At 59.8% G+C, this 19,229-nt stretch overlaps 6 protein-coding genes across 6 annotated transcripts; 1 reads left to right on the top strand and 5 right to left on the bottom strand.

The window, feature by feature from the left end:
* Nucleotides 1-30: 30 nt before the first annotated feature.
* JDV02_005331 (uncharacterized protein) lies at nucleotides 31-1,812 on the bottom strand. Its single transcript, XM_047986614.1, has 3 exons — nucleotides 1,547-1,812; nucleotides 801-1,264; nucleotides 31-699 (listed from the first exon to the last, which is right to left on the bottom strand). Exons 1-3 carry the CDS (start codon nucleotides 1,607-1,609, stop codon nucleotides 405-407), a joined length of 822 nt encoding a protein of 273 aa, XP_047842596.1. The 5' UTR covers nucleotides 1,610-1,812; the 3' UTR covers nucleotides 31-404.
* Nucleotides 1,813-2,508: 696 nt separating this feature from the next.
* NUT1 (mediator complex subunit) lies at nucleotides 2,509-6,488 on the bottom strand. The gene is made up of 6 exons (XM_047986613.1): nucleotides 5,456-6,488; nucleotides 5,138-5,397; nucleotides 5,013-5,075; nucleotides 4,444-4,956; nucleotides 3,845-4,382; nucleotides 2,509-3,786 (listed from the first exon to the last, which is right to left on the bottom strand). The coding sequence occupies exons 1-6, from the start codon at nucleotides 6,159-6,161 to the stop codon at nucleotides 2,714-2,716; spliced, it is 3,153 nt and encodes a 1,050-aa protein (XP_047842595.1). The 5' UTR covers nucleotides 6,162-6,488; the 3' UTR covers nucleotides 2,509-2,713.
* A 366-nt stretch (nucleotides 6,489-6,854) lies between these two features.
* On the bottom strand, nucleotides 6,855-8,204 carry JDV02_005329 (uncharacterized protein). The gene is made up of 3 exons (XM_047986612.1): nucleotides 7,977-8,204; nucleotides 7,471-7,892; nucleotides 6,855-7,352 (listed from the first exon to the last, which is right to left on the bottom strand). Exons 1-3 carry the CDS (start codon nucleotides 8,074-8,076, stop codon nucleotides 6,888-6,890), a joined length of 987 nt encoding a protein of 328 aa, XP_047842594.1. The 5' UTR covers nucleotides 8,077-8,204; the 3' UTR covers nucleotides 6,855-6,887.
* Nucleotides 8,205-8,635: 431 nt separating this feature from the next.
* JDV02_005328 (uncharacterized protein) lies at nucleotides 8,636-9,826 on the bottom strand (the record flags this gene model as incomplete). The annotated part of the gene is made up of 1 exon (XM_047986611.1): nucleotides 8,636-9,826. One exon carries the CDS (start codon nucleotides 9,824-9,826, stop codon nucleotides 8,636-8,638), a length of 1,191 nt encoding a protein of 396 aa, XP_047842593.1.
* Nucleotides 9,827-17,221: 7,395 nt separating this feature from the next.
* On the top strand, nucleotides 17,222-17,440 carry JDV02_005327 (uncharacterized protein; the record flags this gene model as incomplete). Its single annotated transcript, XM_047986610.1, has 1 exon — nucleotides 17,222-17,440. One exon carries the CDS (start codon nucleotides 17,222-17,224, stop codon nucleotides 17,438-17,440), a length of 219 nt encoding a protein of 72 aa, XP_047842592.1.
* Nucleotides 17,441-17,804: 364 nt separating this feature from the next.
* cwf16 (Pre-mRNA-splicing factor cwf16) lies at nucleotides 17,805-19,131 on the bottom strand. The gene is made up of 3 exons (XM_047986609.1): nucleotides 18,930-19,131; nucleotides 18,037-18,870; nucleotides 17,805-17,954 (listed from the first exon to the last, which is right to left on the bottom strand). Exons 1-2 carry the CDS (start codon nucleotides 18,951-18,953, stop codon nucleotides 18,040-18,042), a joined length of 855 nt encoding a protein of 284 aa, XP_047842591.1. The 5' UTR covers nucleotides 18,954-19,131; the 3' UTR covers nucleotides 17,805-17,954; nucleotides 18,037-18,039.
* Nucleotides 19,132-19,229: the final 98 nt, after the last annotated feature.

Here is a 19,229-nt window from a genome sequence, read left to right as displayed (position 1 = left end):
CTTGTGGCTTGCAATGCGGAAATTCCAACGTGGTGGAGGAAAAAAGATGCTGTCATGATCTAGCCTGTCTGTCACTGACACAATACTGTACAACACTTTTCGCCGTTCGCTTTTCCCACCACCCCCTCTTGCAGCGTTCCATTTCCGCCTTTTGGCCATGGCTCTACCAGGTCAACGCCACAGAACGGTACACAGCGCCTGCCACATGCCACGTGCCACTACCTCCAGCCCAACCTGCCTGGTCGCAGAGGCTTGACACATGGCTACCGCGCAGCCGGCAGAAGCCACGAGCCTCGCACCCCTCAAGGCTCGCTACGGCGACCGGCGGGCGGGTGGAGTCGTTCTGCGGCTGCTGTCCACCACCAGCACCACCAAAAAAAAGGGCTCCCGGGAAGGAAAGGCGCTTACTCGGCGCCCTTCTTCTTCTGGCTGGCAGTCGACTTGACGCGCTTGGCCACGGGGCGGTTGATGTGGTGGTCGGGGATCCAGCTCTCGTCGTAGGACTTGCTGACGCCGGTGGCGGAAGCGGCGGCGGCGGTATCGGGGCCAGAGAGGGCGGCGTCGGCGTCGACGGCCTTCTTGCTCTTGCGGGCGGGCTTGGTGCGCTTGGCCTGAGGGAAGAGGGCCTCGATCCAGGTCTTGTAGACAAAGTAGAGCGTCCCGGCGAAGGCGCCCGAGAGGACGAGGTAGAGGAAGATGCTGTGCGAGGAGTAAGCGTGAGTGGATTTGGGTTGGGTTAGAGAGAGCATTGCGCGAGTGACAAGACGTCTCTCGTGTCTGAAACAATGGAGGAAACGTACATCTGGGGATCGAAGAAGCTGGTGGGAGCCTCGACAATGGCGGCGGTGCCGTCGTGGGCAGCAATCTGGAACAAGTTGCCCTTGGCGTTGGTGATGACGGCGACGAGAGAGAGGCGGACGTCTTGGGGCTGCATGTCGAGGGCGAAGGAGTAGGGGATGGACTTTGTCTCGCCGGCCTCGATGGGGAGGTTGTACTGGACGGCCGTGAGGTTGCGGACGATGCCCTGGTAGGCGGGGGCGTCGGCGGGGAGCTCCTGGGTGGTGGCCAGGACGCCCGTCATGAAGGCCACGTTGATGGGGCCGTCCTCCTTGTTGGTCACCTCGACGAGGGCGCGCGTCGGGCGCCCATTGATGAGCCGCACGCCGAGGATGTCGGCGTCGGGGAACGTCGTCTTGACGTCGGCGGAGAGCTCCGGGGGCGTCGAGTACGTCTTGCCCGCGTCGGCAGCGGCGTCGGCATCGGCCTGTACGTTGCGCGCGCGCGCGTGCGCACACTCTGTCAGCAATGATCCTCTCCTCCTCTGTCCCATGGGAGTCCAAGGGGGCTGGCCGCCCATCGACGGGACGGGCAGTCAGGCTGCGCCGCGCGCTGGGAGGGGAATGGGGATGGGGAATAGTGCGCAGAGAATAAGAGGGCGAGATTAGACGCGGTGTAAGAGCCTTCCTGCGCAGCACGATGCATATCGCGCACGCGTGGCTCAAGGAAAAGAGGGAGAGAGAACGTGAGGCATCGCCAACGAACGTACCTGGGCGACGACGCCCCAGACCTGGACAGCCAGCAAGGCAAGGAGAGACGACGAGAAGAGCATTGTGGAAGACACAGGCACGCTCCGACTTCAATTCAGGCGCACACGCGAGACGGAAACAGAAGAGAGGGGAGGGGGGACCGGGTGAGGTGAGGTGAAGGTGGATTGACGATGGCGGAAGGGGGTGGTGGCGGGGGGCGTGGAGGAAGGAGGAAGGGAAGTTGTGTGTGTCTGCGTGTGCGTGCGCGTGCGCGTGTGTGAGAGCTCTCGACGAGCGTGGGAAATGTGAGGTGGCCTCTCTCTCTCTCCCTCCCCCCTGCTCATCCTCCTTCCTGTCCTGTCCTCAACTTTGATGGGTGGATGGCAGACGGAGTGGAGCAGGCTCAGGTGCTGGGGGTGCTTTCAATGGATGGATGGACGCTTCCATGGACGCTTCACTGAAAAATGCTAGGTGGCTCCAGTGGTGTCGGGTGCTCCAAGTCAACAATGGAGCTCGGGCACTGGAGGGAGGGAGGTGTCCAGTGCTTCAGCGGGTAGCTCCACCAAGTTCAGGGAGCTTGCGCTGGCCTCGGCCGGACGTCTAGGTGGGCCAGCCACTGACCAGCCAGCCAGCCCAGCACGATCCAGGCCGGCGTTCCAGAAGCGCCCGGCCACCAAAGGTACCTACTGCCCAACCCTTGAATGCGAGACGGCACGGGAAGCTGCCCGACCCGCCCAGGAGCTTTGGCGCCCTGAGCACGGCATCTGCTGCTGTTGTTGTCGTGGTTGCTGCTGCTGCATCTTGAGACCCGTCAGTGGTTGACTCCATCTACCTTTGGTACCTTAACTTAGTATTTCATTGAGTTGCATTTGTTGTTGCGTGTGAGATCACTAATGGTTGGTTGCCCCTAATGATATATGGTATCCTTTGCAAGGCTTCAACTCCATTTTGCCATGACAGGCAGACACGCACGCACAGGCTCCTTCCATCATCTCAACTTCACCCGCCTGCTATGCATGCCCCTCTACAACCAAGTCGGCCCAGCTTGTTTGTTGGCCTTGTCCCGACAACAAAACACCGGCCCAATCGCCATGCCAATCCCTCAAAGTAGTAGCCAACACAGCGCACTCAGCGCCGCCGCGACTCTGGTATCACAAGTGCTATCAAATAAACGCCCACTTCAGCCCTCAACTCCCGCTCAAGTCCATGCTCTCCCAGCCGTCAAACATGCCCATGCCGTGATCCAGCCCAAAAAGTTCTGCGTCGCCAGTGTTGTCAAGGCCGCCAGCGCTCCCGCCGCCGAGGCCAAGGTCCGACCCGACGCTGCCCATGCCCATGTCCAAGCCGACGCCGTCCACCGGCATCGCATCGCCCTGGACGCCCGCGGCGGCGGCAGCTGCGGCCATGGCGTCCTCGAGGCCGCCGGTCCCGCCGTTCAGGTCCAGCGGCATGTCCTGCCCCGGGAGCAGTGTTTGCGGCTGCGGGAGCGCCATGTGTGTTTCCACCCTTCGATGCAGACGGGCCACAATCTCAGCCAAGACGGGGTCCTTCTTCTGCAGCTTTCGGCAGTCCTCCGCCTCCGCCCTGAGCACCTCCCGCAGGGTCAACGGCCGCTGCACTGGCGGAGGCATGTTGCCCGAAACATCCAAAATGCCCGCTGCCGGCGGGGGCTCGTTGGTCACGTCTGGCGCGCATATCATGGCGCCGACCACGTCGTAGACGATGCTCGCGCTCCCGGCCTCGGACTGATGCCGGATCTCGTCTAGCATCACCTGTAGCATGCGCCTGGTGCCCCCAACCCTGCATGATGCCATCAGCTGACGGTGAGTATACGACGCCGGCGTCGCGTTGATGCCGTGGTGTAGACTCCACTGGACGAGCCCCTGTATTGTGTGCTTGACTGCCCCCGCGAGGCCGCTGCTCGAGCTGCTCGCCCATGAGCTCATCTCGTTGTGATCTGCGCCTCCCGTTCGCCGCGATAGCGGAAGACTGTCCTTGAGCGCCCGGAGCAGCGGATCAATATCCTGGTTCTTAGGGTCCTGCTTCTGGTACGCCCGAAGAGAGTTCTCCAGTGGTTTGGCAATTAGATACTTGACCGAGGACAGCATCGCCCCGGCTTCACTCGACGCCAAGTTTGGAAGGAGGATAAGATGCAGAATCTTGATGATGGTCTTTTGCCCCTTTTGTTCGACCCAAAGCGAGTCCGAGAGAAACTGGAGGGCTGGCACCAGCGACGGCAGCAAAAATGTGTCACCCACGTCTGGCTATCGTTAGCTGCAGTGACCAGGCTCTGCAAATGCTGCACGGGGTTCACCAACATTCGATACCAGACTTGAGCTGTTCGTCATTGATGTAGCCAAAGGTATAGGCGACGACGGTGCTCTGGAATATCGAGGCCACGAGCAAGTAAAACTCCTGCGGGGGGCAAGACGACATCAGCTCATCGCCGAGACCGCCCGACTCGGTGTCGAAGAGCCCGTGAATCCAGCCATTCATGTGGGAAGCCTCGCGGCCCACCAACTCGTCGTTGGAACGGGCGATGTGGGCTCGGGTCAGAATCTTGGCCACGCCCGATTCTGGAGATGTGATGCCAATGTCCGCTGGCGTCAGGCTGTATCGATAGACAAAGGCTAGGACGAGGAGCATGATGCCACCAAACTCTTCATAGATGGGCTGGTACTCCCCTTCCGGGTCGTCATATCTCCACGTGTCCAACAGCTGGCACACAGGCTCGAGGACCGATGTGAGCTTTTCGAAAAGGAGCAGGATATCCAGAGACTGGGGCTTTTGCGCCAGCTCGCTGCACAAGACCCTCAAGAACACCGTCTCCTTGGTGTTACAGAGTTGGCGAATGATCTGCCTGTGCGTTAGCATCTGCCATGCCGTTTTCACGCTGCGGCGGGCCGAATTAATGTACCTCCACGAGTGCCTGGCACATGGCACCGACGTTGCCATCCATCTTGTCCAGCTCTCTGACGAGACTTTGAATCTTTTCCGAGTCTGAAAGACAGTCTTGGACCAGCTTATCCTTGGAAAGCTTCTCCAGAGATGGCTCGTATGACATGGACGTCTCGCCCAGTATTCTCTCGACATGTTCGCGCTGCACCAGGCCGTGCAGTGCGCACGCAGTACAAAACTCTTCCCTCACGCTTTCCGTGTATGGATTGTTACTCCGCGACTCGTCAAACATGAGTGACGCCGTCGGAAAGACGCTCGTATCGACACGATTCAGCGCCTCTGTAATGCAGAACTCCGATGATGTGGTGGAGAATTGCGGCGAAAACAGCTGCGAGAGGAGCAAGGGCACCTTGTTCACCAGAAACGACTTGAGCACGTGGGCGTCCCTTGGGCCCTCATTGCGAAAGACGGCATTGGCAAGGACATCAAACGAGGCCAGAATGAGGTCAACGGCGCCGGATTGGGTCTCGCCCTAAGCGTCACGGTCAGAAGAGCAGACAATGACGAGAATAGGCTGTGGGCAGTCACCTGATATCTGTTGTGAATGTATGAGAGTAATGCATTGTCATCAATCAATGGCCGACCAGCAAGCTAGAGAGCAAGGGTGTCAGAACAAAACACCCTTAAGGGGACTTGGGGCGCTGGGAGCTGACCGATGCGTTTAAGTGCACGTATAGCCCAGCCCGCGTGTTGGAGATGGGGATATCGGCCACGACAAAGTCGTCGAGGCCCGCGGCGTTCTCCAACAACTCATCCATTGCGGCGTTGGCAGCGGCCTGCTTTTTTTTATCAGCGGGGTCGAATTTTGCGAGCGTCTCGGAGCGGAACATTTCGAGCCTCTCGACGAAGCCGGGGGCGGCCTGCAGGGTGTGGATGAAGCCGGACATGCTCTGTGAGAGCTCTTTGCGTGCACCTGCGAAACCGTGTTAGCGATGGGTGCTGGGTGTGTCAGCCAGTGGTGAGTCTCTCACCTTTGGCAAGGGGCTTGCCGATGACGTCGAGAAACTCGGTGCTCTCCACCATGCGCAGGAGCAGCGGGACAAAGGCGGCGCGGGAAGACTCCATGTCGTCGCGGTGCTGTGGATTTTGAATCTCTCCGAGGACGTCGGCGGAGAGCGCGGTCGAGACGGAGGCGAAGAGGTCCATCCACTTGCAGAGCACCTTGACAATGACCAGGGCAGCTCGGGCCTCGCGGATGGCGGTGCCATCGATGATCATCTTTATGACATGGTAGAAGATGAACTCCTCGGCCCAGGCGGAGATCTTCCAACGACGCGGCTCCTGTGGTTTCCGAGAGGCCTCGTCGTCGGCCGCGCCTAACTGTTGGGCGTCGGATGAGGGCTTCACGTGCTTGTGGAGTGCCGAGTATTTATGGAGCGACAGGAGTAGCGACGGGGCGTCGACGTAGCCCAGCTGGGTGAGGGTCTGAATGTACGGGGGGAAGCGCGGATCAAGGCTGACGTTGTTGGAGCCCTGGGGCTTGAGGAAGAGGTCGGCGACGATGACGGGGGGCAGCGGGTGCTTGGAGTGGATGAGCGGGACAAACTCCTTGAACTTGTCGACGTCGAGACGCTTGAAGATGCACCGGGCGATGAAGTCTGACCAGTAGGTGACGGCCTCGCGAAGGGCGCCGCCCTGCGCCTCGGAACCGGCGTTGCCGCCCATCGCGGGGCGCATGTCGGGCGGATGGATGTTGGTTCGGCTGGCAGTCAGTCTGGCGGGACGCAATGGATCGAGTCGGACGGGCGGCTGGTTCACAGCGACGACGGCGTCGAGGGAGGGAGAGCGCGGCTGCTCGGCTCAATGGCCATCGGGGGGAACGAGATCGGTCACCCGGCTGCGTGCGACAGCGGTGCGAGCGGGAAGGAGTAGATTGAGGAGAGGAGCAGGCTACAGGTGACAAAGGCCTCCTTGCTTGAGCCGCTGGCGCGGTGTCGGCACACGATTTGGGGGGGTGGCAGCTGGCGGCGCAAGCAGCTGGCAGCGGCAGAGGAGGTGTGAAGGTGAAGTGCGAGGTCGCTCCACTGGTGGAGGGTTGAGGAAGTGATGGACGCGGGCGCGTTTGGTGGTGGGGCCGGTCCACTCCACTCCTGCCGCATCCGCCATGCTCAGCTGCAGGCATTTATTACTGGCTTGGTTATTATCGTATTGCAATTGTATAGGCACTGTACGAAGTACTTGGTCGAATAATCATCCGCGGCCCAGGTTCAACACAGACATGCGATAATACTGCTACATGCACGTCAATCGTCACGGTGATGCAGCCAAGTATGAAGATTTCAAACGGAGAGGCCCACGGACTGCAAGACACATAGGGTACATATAATACAACATATAATACAATAGAATAAGATACACCTCCTCTCGTATTGACACTCCGTACAATGGGAACCCCCCTTCCCATCAAACATTGTCCATGACGCCAGGCTCGATGCCCTCGAGAATCTCCTCGAGCTCGCCCCAGACCTTGGCCGCCAGCCGCTCCCCCTCGTCGCCGCACATGCGGCCCGGCCAGACCTGCGGCCTGCAGTCCGTCATCCACCGGCCGTGCATGTCGTCGCCCGAGCAGGCCGCCGCGAGCAGCGTGCGGGCGCCCATCTCGGGCTCGCGCCCAAAGACGGCGAAGGCGAGCCACACGCCCCAGCTGAGGGGCCAGAAGGAGCGCCGGAAGAGCTGCGTCCTGCAGAGCCCCGGGTTGAGCGCGTTGACGATGACGTAGTGCCCCTTGCCCGACGCGTCCACGGCCGCGGCGAGCCGGCGCATCAGCATCAGCTGCAGCAGCTTGGTGGTGTTGTACCGCTCCATGAAGTTTTTGTTGAGCTTGAGCGTGTTGAAGACGTGGTCTGCCTTGCGCTCGGGGAAGAAGGCCTATTGTTTTCCCCTCCTCCCGGCTGTTTGTCAGTGACTGTTCAGTCCAGCAGCGATCCGCCATCAATGGCAGATGAGGCATACGGGGAGGGAGAAATGGAAGGGTTGAATAACTTGCCAGAAAGGCACCGTCTGAAGACACAATGGTAACGTGCGGCGTCACATTGAACCGCGTCGCCGTCCGGCGCAGCGCCGGGAGCAGCAGCACGGTGAGGAGAAAGGTCGAGACGATGTTGACCGTCATCATGGTCTCGTGGCCCTCCACCAGGGCAAAGTCGTGCACCAGGATGCTCGCGCTGTTGAGCAGCACGTCCAGCCGCGGCAGCTGCGACGACGCCCTGGCCGCAAACGCCCTGACGCTGTCAAACGAGCTCAGGTCCAGCTGCCACACCTCCACCACGGTGCCGTGTGCGCGCCCCTCGGACGACGCCTCGACAATGTCCCGCCGCGCCGCCTCGCCGCGCTCGACGCTGCGGCACGCGAGGACCACCTTGGCGGCGTTGAGGCGCACAAAGTGCCGTGCCGCCTCGAGTCCGAGGCCTGTTGCCACGTGTCTCGGCGGGTCAGAACAAGGCTATTCATGACTCTGTTTGCTGCATCGGAGGAGGCCTGAAGCACACTCACCAGAGTTGCCGCCGGTGATGATGATGGTCCGGCCGCTGCAGTCCTCGTCGGGATACGGCAGCGTCGACCACTGGCCCTGCACCCACCCCAGAATCGACATGCTCGCCGCTTGAAATGGAACCCCAGACGAATCGAAAGTGTCGAGAAGATGCAATTTTTGGTTTAAAATGAACAGGCGGCCTCCAGCGACGGGCGCCGTGGTTCAGTGTGTTGGGAGCGCGAGGTGGTTGGAAAGAGGAAATTTGGCAACCGACAAAACATCAACTGCCATGGGTCTCGCCAACATCAACTTGGACCAGCCTGTGCTTGCACCACGACTCACGCGTCACAACCGCCAACAAAACCCCAATTGAACTCTTGGAAGACGCCAAGCCTCACCTGTCTCCTCGCACAACCTACGATTTCCCCATTGATTTTGAAATGCGACATTCGAGGTGCAAGACACCGTGGCACGAATTGCACCACCGTTCATGTGTCTGGCCCTTGACATGATCAATTGCATCATCGTTATTGCAACATAGTCCACATTCACAACGCCCACCTCCCTCCATCCCGCACTTGGAGAACGAAAACATGGCTGACCCAAACAAACCCTTAGTGCCGTCCCTATAACAAAGGTATATCATCTCGATCATCACCCGCGCGCGCGCATCTCGTACCTACTTCTCCAGCGTCGCCATCATCGTCCTTTTCCCCGCGGGCAGCTGCGCCGCATAGTCGGTGCCCAGGAAGCGGCCCTTGAGCCACCAGATCAAGAAGCTAAACACCTTGAACGTCCCCATCTGCCCCGTGCCCTTGCTGCGGCCCAGCGTCACGCCCACCATCTCCTTGGTGTTGACCTGGTACTCGGGCAGCTCTCCCCGGGCGCCGTCGCCGTCGTCGCCGGCGAGCAGGTACGCGGGCAGCACCTTGATGAGATGCGTGGCCTGCGTCGTCGCCATCATGGCCTTGGACGCCTCGAGGCTGCCCGCGTCGCCCACCACGAAGATGTCCGGGTACCCCTCCGCCTGCAGCCGCGTCGTCTGCTTCATGTACCCCCGGCCGTCGAGCATCTTGGCCGGCGCAAAGGACGTGTTGGGCGTCACGCCCGTCGTCGGGACGTACGCGTCCGTCGTCAGCGTCTTGGTCGTGCCGTCGGCGCCGCGCAGCTCCAGGACCGTCTCGTCGCCCGACTTGGTGGCCCGCGTGACGGTCGTGTTGGGCATCATCTTGACGCCCATCCTCTCCAGCTCGTGCTTGGTCTGCTTGCGCACGCTCTCCAGCACCGGCAGCGACGACAGCGGCACATCCCCCGAGTAGATGAAGTAGACGTCCTTGGTCCCGTCCCTCGCGTACTCGAAGCCCAGTTCGCCGGCCGTCTCCGACCCCGTGAGCCCGCCGCCAGCCACGACAATCGTCTTTGCCCGCTTGATGTCCTCCTGCAGGCGGTGCAGCCGCTCCGTGGTCCTGGCCGTCGTGCCGAGGACCTTCCACGGCATGTCGTCCTTGGCCGACGCGCCGGTGGCGACGACGAGCGTGTCGTAGGGGACGGCCCGCTCGTCGCCGCCGGCGTTGAGCCCGACGGTGACAACGCGGGCCTCCGGATCGAGCGAGGCGGCGCTGCCGAGCACGAATTCGAAGCGGTCCGAGGGGTACTCGCGAAAGATGGGATCGTACGGGAACATGACCTTGTCGTCGGGAAGCTGGCCGGGGACGACGACGCGCGGCATGGCGATGGGCCAGTGGAAGTGCGTGTTGGGCGCGACGACGATCATGCGCATGTCCTTGCGCTTCAGGACGACGGTGCGCATCAGCTGGCGGATGATGGGCGCGGCGGCGAGGCCGGCCCCGAGGACGACGATGGTCTTCATGAGGTGCGGTAGGCTGTAGCTCTCTCTCTCTCTCTCTCTCTCTGTTTGTGTTGATATATAAGTTGAATTGCCTAGGAAAACTCATATATCACCTGGGACGCAGCCGGCACTGATATATCAGAGACATTTAGCCGTGACCCCCTCAAAGTCCATCCATACCCAGCTCCGACGCAGTCAAAGATTCGCATATGTCGAGCAGAGATTATTAATTGCTAGTTTCCTCTTGCCAAAGCAAGCGCGTGTTTGACGCATGCTCCCGCGCGGCAGCCCTCCCCACAGGTCGTTCGCGCCGCGAGCACCTCTCTAAGGGTCTGGTGTTAGACGTGCTGAGAGCGGGCAGCCTAAATAACGACATCAACTGGGACAGCCTAACGACATGAACAGACATGGTCACGAAAGCATGGCGCCCCTGCTCTAGTCGATAGCTTACGAATTGGCGGGTGTCCGAAACAGGTGCCTCTTCGACTTGAGAGAATAATACTACTAGTAGTGTAACATGGCGCTGCAGAGTCGCCAGTCCGGGCAGCCGCGCGGGAGCCCGGGCCCCCGGGGGCGGACCTGGACGGAGTTTGCGGAGGGGGCTCCACTCGGCGCTCCGCCGGGTGCATCGGTCGGGGAGAGAGAGGGGCTGCCCGGGGCCAATCAGGTGGCTTAGCGCTGGCTTCCCGCTCCGCGCGCGCGCGTGCGCGAGACCGTGAACGGTTTAGGGGGGGGGGGGCTCGTTCGTTTGTTGACTTGGACGGGGGGCTTGTGTGTAAGTCATCTCACGAGGGGGAAATTAAAGCAACAACGGCCAGCCACCCCCCCATCAGGACTGCGCATGGGACGTTATTTTGTTGTCTTTCAGTTTTGTAATCCCAAAGAGTCCGGTATATGGCCGCCCCCGCCTACGCAATTACCAATTTCACTTGGTGTCTTGCCGTCTGGTGTCTGGCAACATTCACGGCGAGGTCCTTTGGAATCAGACGATTTTGTGAGGATAAACGTCATGCGAGGTGGCCTCGGCTCGTCGCGTGTGTCTGTCTGGTATGCGACACTGGGACCAATTTTGCCCAGACTGCAAAGTAGCAGGCAGAGAGAGAGAGGCATCTGTAGCTGATGAGAATGACATATACGGAGGACTTGGCAGTTTAATAATCAGGAAGGCTGTCCTCCTCCATAAGGAGTTCGCAGAACCTGCTGTCCAAAGTACCCATGGACTCGCTTCTGGTAATCGTGTCGAGCGCAGTAAATGAACAAAATGGTCTGTCAGAGCGATGAGCGTCCCTCTGGCGTGTTGATGATGGAGCACCGACCGCTTCGGTCTCTTTCGGGTCAGCAGAATCACGCGATGGTTGACTTGCGATCGACTTTCCCAGAATCCCTCGTCGGCGTATATACGTATGCGTGAGACCCCTGCGCGTGGCCTGATACCGAGCGCAACCATGGTGACTCACGTCAACTCCGTTCTGGATATATAAACCTGTTCCCTCATGGGACCTTGACGTCTCTCCGCTCTTTCCCCCTTCCCCAGATCCCTAACATGATACATTACGTGCGGCATAGCACGCAACGCCGTGATATAATACAGCCGGCCATACAAAAATAGCACAGGCGCTCCTCTACGAGTGCAGCAGCGCTGTTCCCACCAGAACACCTTTGCACCCCGTGGTCCACCGCGTTCAAGTCGCGGCCGAGGCGATGTAGTCAGCCAGTCATCTCGGGATTCCGTCTCTCCCGCCGCTTATATATCTGGTTCGGGCGACCGACTCCAGCAGTGCTCAACTCCACTCCAACTCGGGTGCGCACCATGCCTGCGTGCCTGCTCAACCGCCGATGGAGCCCGGTGCTTTGATCCATGATAACCGCGTGAGAGAGAGAGAAGGCAGCCACCGCCCGCCAGATAGTAAACGAGAGCCGCCAGCGGCAGAGTGAGGGAAAGAGACAGAGGTACTGGAGCATGGAAAGTACGAAGAAGGGGTGCCGTAGCTCGGCGAGATATACGGCCAGCACGCCCCCCTGAGCCTCAATACCACCCTTGCACATATGCGAAACTTGGACGGTGCGTTTTACCAGCGGCATCCATAACTCAAGGACCCGTTAGCCGAGTGACAATACTCCACGGACACCATCTCCCAGCACCTGCATGCGCGCCGCTCCGGGTCTCACAGCCCGACACTCTTCAACCATCGTCCCCAAACCAGCAGGACGCTTATATAGCTACAACACCCGCGCAGGCAAATAGGACGGGGCCACGCACCCGACACCTACAGCCAGCTACATCTACGAGCCCGTTCTGTCCGTATCGACAGGCGGCGGCATACCCGCCCCGTGGATACATGCGCCCGCGCCACACATATACCAGAACCGTCCGAGGCTCGCCGCGCCTAGCAGGGCCAGCAATCGCGGTGGGATCTCACATCGACGTAGCGGACGGGAGGAGGAGAGGAGAGTCTTGGATGGGGAGGCGTTGCGCCGCCAAATAAGGCACCCGTTCTACGGTGCGGCATGCCTCTCACGAACGTCTTCCCGGTGCCCCTCCCCCGGGGGGGGGCCTGATGATGGAGATGGATACGTACGGCAATCGTAAGAGCTCGTGAGGTGCAGTCTTGAACACACAAAGGTTCCTCAAAATCTTGCTTCTCACCTTTCACAACCCAACCTGACCTGACCAAACCCCTTTGACGTCACACCCAGGCCTCGCTAGGGGCTTCTTCATCCACCATGGCATCTCCAACCGGTTCTACACGCAAAGCGCGCTTCGAATTCATTGCGACGGAGATTTCCTACTTTCTTTTTTTCTCCTCACACTTGAGAGAGAGGAGCACGGTTCGGAAGGCATCGTGCAAGGACGGCAACAGGTCCTAGGGCATGGCTGGATGCGCTGCTCTGAATGTCGGTGGCAAAAGGGAAAAAAAGGCTGTCAGCGCAAGATCTCGAGTCAGATGTAATGTAATGAACACTGGTACTGTGGCGACCAGGACCCGGTACACAAAAGCCCTTTCGGCAACTCGCTTTGTCGAGTGTTCGAGTGCGCTGTCATCGGGAGATAGATACATGGTGGCAGGCGGAAAGCCCAGGCACACAGAAACTTCGGCACTCGTGCATGATCGCATCGCAATACGACATGACACCTCTTTGCACATGTCCATCACACCACCAGGAGTTCGCATGCAGCCCCCTTGGCGCCGGGTGGTTGCATACATGAGCGTCGTCGAGTTTGCAGCGCCATGACGTCGGGGGAAACGCGGCCATGAGAGCGCAATTACACAGAGGGTCATGATATCACCAGCGTTGCATTCCTACACGGCTAGCAATGTCGCTCATGTCAGCTTGGCGTTCCATAATTCTACATGCACAGCCAAAAACTTAGACAAGATAGTTGGTGGACGCACCCGCCGCACGGCATCAACGCCATCCACATTCACTGGCCGCCGACGTAATTGGACGTCCATCGACGATTCCTCAACGAAGCAAATGGCGCTGCCTAAGTGACGGCCGCTTCCTACTCTCAAAGACCAGAGGCAACTCGTATTGTCAATTTGTTCCGGTGAGACGCACCATCGGTTGACCGAGATGGCAGAGGTCAAGGCGACAGGCAGCGGCAAAGACTTGAAATCGAGATGCCGAGCCTAGCGCGCCGCCCCAGTTCCACGATGGACGTCATGATACACCTGTGCACTTCCCAGCCTAATGATTATCATACCCGCGTCATTTTGGATGCACAAGAACTTGCATCGCACTAGGCGGACTGAAAAAGCTTTCCCCTGGGTCAGTACCCAAGCTCCCCGGCTCAGGGCTGTTGAAGCAATCAAACGGCTTCGGTCGTGTTTCGCAAAGTGGCACAGGCGAGGTAACGGCGGCGAGCGAATTGCAAATTTCCAGGAGCTTTGAACCGTCATCTCGCGTCCAGGCCTTGCTACGGTACAGTAGTAAGAGGCTGGCATTAAGCTCGTCTTCTCAACCCAGCGCGACGAACAGTCACAATGGGAGGCAGTCCACAGCAATCCTGCCTGGCGCGATGAAACCCAACGGACCCCTACTAAATTTGATACCTGCGGTCGCAGGCATGTTGGTTGCCAGCAATTGATTGGAGCGTTGGTTTGGAAGTCTCGGCTCGATCACCAGAGCCGCGGTCACTGAAGAGGATCGAGTCAGGCTCTGGTGTCATGGATGTGGAACATCAGAACAGGCGACGGTGAGATTCTCACCGAGACGAAGAGACACATTTTCGTCGCCCAGTCCAGTTCCGTGACCTTTGCGATCTGCATAGATGCGGCGGCTGGGTGGCAAGGGCTCCGCAATGACAGCTTAGAAAGCGCACCGAGAGCACAAAGACTGGGTCGATGTCAGGCAACTCAACTCCAACTCTGACGCAGGTCCTATAAGGCAAAACGCCATTTCGTCAGGGCCACTCCCGCTTCTCGTCCCAGAAAATGATGCGTGAGGTGATGGCAGGAATGAGTATCGCGCTGCTAGTGCATCGTAGGCACCGTTTGCGTAACGTCAGGGCTTAGAGCTCGAGACGACCATGAGCACCTAGTTGACGATGTTGGCCGCGAAGTCGGGACGGCACCGGGCCCTTGTGACGGAGGAGGCTGCGAAAACGCCAGCCGGGTTGGGACAGGTCCGTTTCGGACGTGACATCACCCACCACCCACGCCGCAGTTAGCGGGTGGCGTTGGTGACATCACTGAGGGGCCGCCGTCTGTTGTCCCCCACAGCACAGGCACCACGACATGGATCAAGACTGGTTCCGTGTGTGGTGAGGCCTGTCTGTCCACAGGATCCTCCCAGGCCCTCTGGTCTCATGCACCGTTTCGCCGTTTTCGAGCGACGTAATCGTCTCCGCCCTCCAGCGTTTTGACTCGGCCGGGTCGCCAGCGTGAGGCGACGGCATGCCGACGCAGGCAGATTGGCAGAGCAAGCGATTGATGGTGAGTGGCCGCCAGACGCGCGCAAGCGTGTGGCCAGTGGGAGACGGAGGGGCGTGAGTGCAGCACCCTACCAGCTACCGCGCAATCAATACTGGGTCATCCGCCGTGGTCAATCTGATGAATGTGCTTACAGCATCGTCAGTTCGTTCTCGACGGTTTTCAAGGGCCGCATTTCTTTGGCACGTACGTTGAACCTCTCGTGAGACCAACCGGGGGTCACGGTTCCTTTTTAACGTGCAGAAAGGCTCTAACTGCTCCTGCATGGCAAAGTCGACGTAGAGATCGAGAATTGAGCTCGCGATCATGGGAAAAGGGGGAGGAATGGCATTCTGCGCGACCCAGGCGACGCCAGGGTCCGCCTGGACCAGCCGCTGCCGCCAACTTCCGCGCATGAGCCGGTGCGCCCCAACAATGTCCAAATGTCCAACGGCTCCGCCGCCGGCACCAGCGCCAACATGGTCCATTTGACCAAGATGCGAACCCGGGGCTCCACAGACGACGCTGTCGTGCCCGGCTTTCGAACGCCAATGCAGCCCGGTGCGGGCCTGCGCTTGGTTGAGTCGGTCTCACGTTGTCCTTCAGGAGCTTCAGAATGCGAGGAAAAGCCCGCAAGCCGCGGGCGCTCCACCTGACCAATGACCTCACGCGGATGAGAGGCAACTCAAGAGTCGGTTGCCCTGGACGGTGGACCTGGCTGAGGAATATGCACGACCTGTGCACGCCTCCCGGTTGCACCGTGGCAACCTACTTTGTCCAGGGACGGTCTCGACCGTCGTGGGAGTCCGGGGATGCCGCAAGAGCGTCGCGAGGCATGACCGCTAACCTATGATGCGGTACGCGTCTTGCGGCATGGTTCGACTTGTGCATGTCTGCCTCCCACGATGCCACGTTCCCGTAAGCCCGGTAACTCGGGGGTGTCGGGCTGTCTGTTCGTCTTGTCCTTGGGGGTCGAGCTTGGAGTCGATTGACGAAGCCGCCTGGCTGCAAGTATGCATCATCAACGTGGATGACTTCTGGAGCCATGACATAGCACATGACTGCAGGATCAGCAGGGTCCTTGGACGTCTCCGAGGTGGGTTGATGCGGCTCCAGTTCGCCCGTCGCTTTCGAGGTTCTCGGAAAGATGCGTTGTGCGTCTGCGACAAGCGAGTGACGACGACGGACGGGTGTCTGAGGGTTTGAGTGGGTTGCGCTCGCGGGTGGTGTCATGGGCATGGGTTCCCAGACTGCACAGGGCCAAGCACAACCAAGCATTCCCAAGCGTCACCGTCGCAGGCGGTGCGGGTGGCGAGGACCCTGAGCTCATCGGCAGCCGTGTGTGTGTGGAGCGCGAGGCACACCCCCTGCCTGCGGGGGACGAGATGCTGCCAGAGACCCCCGGTCCGGTTACGCCATTCATGCGCCATCGTCGAACCTGGGCAATGTCGCTGACGATCAAGGGCCGGACACCCTCTTCGTGCATGTCGACGGACGGGCAAAACGGCGTCGGGCTGGCGGCGAGGGCTCGTCGGAGAGAGAGGGGTGAGGGGGAGGAGACAAGATGGAATTGTGTGGAAGGGCCAAGGAGTCGACGAGGAACTTTGAACGGTAGGTGGTACCAAGTACCCTGCCCGAGGTTGCCTCGTGCCTGCCCGCACTGCAAGTCTCCGGGCAGGCATCCAGGCCGCGCCCGCGCTGCTGGCCATGGACAGGGTCGCGACGAGACCCCGAACAGACGCAGGTCATTGTACCCCCTTGGGTAGGTGAGATGCTTTGTTGAGGTGACCGCAGTGAGGAATCCCAATGGGTGCCCGCCGGTGCAGGTGACGTCTAGACGCCCCGCGGGTGGCGCCATTGTCGGGGGGCCACTTCCACCTTTTCCCTACAGCTTGCAGTGCCCGCCAGCGTGCCCGCCCGTACCGGCGGGGACCTGGGGAGCCCTGAAGGCGTCCGGGTCCCAGTGGACCGGACGTGCCCAGCGCGGCGGGCACTGCAGCTGGAGCTGGAGCCCTGGAGGCGCCCCCAGCCACTGCACCTCACAACCGGGAGCCCTGGAGGTACCTACCGCAGGGGTGGAGGGGCCAGCCATCCAGCCTGGGGTCCTCCACTCCATCCATCCACACCTCCCTCATCAGCAGGTGTGATCCAGTCCACTCGCCGGGCGCCACTGGGGGACAGACAGGGTTGTATCAATCTCCACTGGGGGCGGGCGGGTGTCTGGCACTCCCCCAGCATCAAGCTCTGGTTATAAAGACCCTGAGATCCGCTCCCCATTCTCGGCCATTTCGATATTTTTGCTTTAACCTCATAAGCTACACCTACAAAAAGCCTAGACTTACCGCCCCAAGTCCCTCCTCCCTCATCAGTCGTACGCGTGGCAATCCTCTCCTGAGCCGCAGTCCTCCCAACTACCCAGACTACCACCACCACCAACAGTCATCTACGTCAACCCCTACACACACACACCTGGGCAACATCTGCCACGCACATTATCGTCACCATGCCCGGCCAAACGGACTCGTATCCCATCTCCATCCCCGACTCTCCGCCGCCGCCCCAGAGCATCTCGACCTACTCGCGTTTCATGCACGACCACACCAAGCGCCAGATGGAGTCCTTTGGCGCCATCGCCCCCGCGGGCGGCAGCCGGGGTAGCACCAGCAGCAGTTCCGTCAGCAGCTCGCTGACCAACGGCGTTGGGTCCTCGGAATATCATTAGTCGACTCGATGGGGCATTTCAACTTGAGGGCGGCGAGGTCGCGCGCGTGGACTGGTTGCAGGTCAGCCGCCAGCCACGATGACGTCGATGTTGATGAGGCAACACACACACACACACACACACACACACACACACACGGGCGTTTTCTTCCACCATGATGAGAGCAAAATGCGAAACGCATGCAACGATGAATGCATTTCTCTGTAACTTTTTTTTTCGGCGTCTTGCTTAATAACATTGCAAGACATGGCGCAACGGAAATCCAGGGACACTGGTTATGTGTCGTCAGGCTGGCGCACATATGGGGAGTACATAACATGGGATGGAGTTTTGCGTCTTCAAAGACGCCTTGGCACGGCAAAAGCCACTCAGCGATGAATTACACACGATGTTACAAACCACTCTGCATATCTAAACTGTGGCACGGTCGTATATTTCAAGTACTCTTGAAGTGTCACTTTGTTCAGCCGGCTGTCTAAGCGGCATGATGATAAGTGACTGTACACGTTGTGTCCTTGTCTCATGGTAGTCGTGATCATTCGCCTTTAGTGGCTACTATGTACACTTTGAGGTCTAGCATTGGGTCCGACTCTCACCTCTCAAACGAGTGATGGCTTCTTCTTGATGCCCAGCAGCGCCGAATGATCCTTCTTCTTCTTCACCACTCTCTTGAAAGACGGAGGCGGTCCAGCCGGCGGAGGCATCGATGTCTGCGGGGGAGGTTTCGCGTCATCCGGCTTGGCTGTTGACTCTTCCTTCGAGCCCGCCCCTTCAACAACGTCGACGTGGGCCACCGCCCCTCTGACCGCGGCAAACGCTCTCTTGGCCGCCTCCTCGTCTTCCCTTTCTTCCCGTGCACGCTCCTCATCTTCCGTCCGGACGATTGCGTCCGCAAAGTCGACGCCTTCCTTTTCTGACCGGTTTATCCTGGCGTTTCTCTGTCGAATCTCGTCGAGCGCGTCCGCGGCGGCCATCTCGCGCCGTGCGTCGGCATTTTTGGCCTCGAGGTCGGCCATGGCGTTCTTCTCCTCCTCACCGGCAGCCTCCGCCTCTTCCCGCTCCAGGCGGTCTAGCCGCTGCTCCATCGTCTCCTCCTCCGTGTCCCGGTTCCTCCACGGCTCCATGTTGCGCACGGCACCCTTGACCATGGCGTAGTCGTTATTCTTGGGGTCGGTCCGGAACGTGATCTCGGCGCTGCAACGGGTGCATTTGATGTGGAAGAAGAATATTTGGATGTTGAGGTACTTTTCTTCCTGGTTGGTCTCCTTTCTCGAGTTGAACTTGCGGCCCTTGTATATGAACTCTCCGCACGTCATGCAGCGCATCGAGAACGGGGCCATGAGGCGGACGGTTTGGATGCGCGGGCCGCTCGTCTTCGGACCGCGGCGTCGGGAGATGTCTCGCGGATCAAAGTCCGGAGGATAGTATTTCTGTCCAAGCGTTAGTTGATGCGCCGTTCGCGTCGTCGCAGGATAGAGTGTGGACATACCTGGAGGACCTTGCGCTCTGACATGGCGGGCTAAGCTGGTCGCGTAGATTGCGCGGCTCGGTATCTATGTCGGCGACCTGGTCTCTTGTTTCGCGTTCGAGGTAGAAAATCCGGTATCTCTTGACAGCCAAGCGCTTGCGAGGGCCAGGCTGGGAGCGCTTGCGAGGGCCGAGTGAGGTTGAGTAGGTTGGTAGAGGAGAAGTCGACGCTGCGGCGACGAGGCTCGGAGGGTGGGGACAGCGGCAGATGGCCACTCAAGCCACTGCAGGCACGGTCCAGATTAGATAAGCCCCACTAAAA

The sequence above is a fragment of the Purpureocillium takamizusanense genome, chromosome 4, assembly GCF_022605165.1.
Source record: "Purpureocillium takamizusanense chromosome 4, complete sequence".
In the NCBI taxonomy this organism is placed as follows: Eukaryota; Fungi; Ascomycota; class Sordariomycetes; order Hypocreales; family Ophiocordycipitaceae; genus Purpureocillium; species Purpureocillium takamizusanense.
Note: the sequence above shows the minus strand (reverse complement) of the source record. Positions and strands in the feature narration are given on the sequence as shown.

Coding starts and splice junctions, on each gene's coding strand:
- NUT1 (XM_047986613.1), bottom strand. CDS start 6,161: ATGCGCCCCGCGATGGGCGGCAACGCCGGTTCCGAGGCGCAGGGCGGC. Junction 5,076..5,137: donor ACGTGCACTTAAACGCATCG/GTCAGCTCCCAG, acceptor CTTGCTCTCTAG/CTTGCTGGTCGGCCATTGAT. Junction 4,957..5,012: donor ACATTCACAACAGATATCAG/GTGACTGCCCAC, acceptor CGTGACGCTTAG/GGCGAGACCCAATCCGGCGC.
- JDV02_005329 (XM_047986612.1), bottom strand. CDS start 8,076: ATGTCGATTCTGGGGTGGGTGCAGGGCCAGTGGTCGACGCTGCCGTAT. Junction 7,893..7,976: donor CATCACCGGCGGCAACTCTG/GTGAGTGTGCTT, acceptor ACGTGGCAACAG/GCCTCGGACTCGAGGCGGCA. Junction 7,353..7,470: donor CTTCAGACGGTGCCTTTCTG/GCAAGTTATTCA, acceptor GGAAAACAATAG/GCCTTCTTCCCCGAGCGCAA.
- JDV02_005331 (XM_047986614.1), bottom strand. CDS start 1,609: ATGCTCTTCTCGTCGTCTCTCCTTGCCTTGCTGGCTGTCCAGGTCTGG. Junction 1,265..1,546: donor TCTGGGGCGTCGTCGCCCAG/GTACGTTCGTTG, acceptor CGCAACGTACAG/GCCGATGCCGACGCCGCTGC. Junction 700..800: donor AGCTTCTTCGATCCCCAGAT/GTACGTTTCCTC, acceptor CTCCTCGCACAG/CATCTTCCTCTACCTCGTCC.
- cwf16 (XM_047986609.1), bottom strand. CDS start 18,953: ATGTCAGAGCGCAAGGTCCTCCAG. Junction 18,871..18,929: donor CAGAGCGCAAGGTCCTCCAG/GTATGTCCACAC, acceptor ACGCTTGGACAG/AAATACTATCCTCCGGACTT.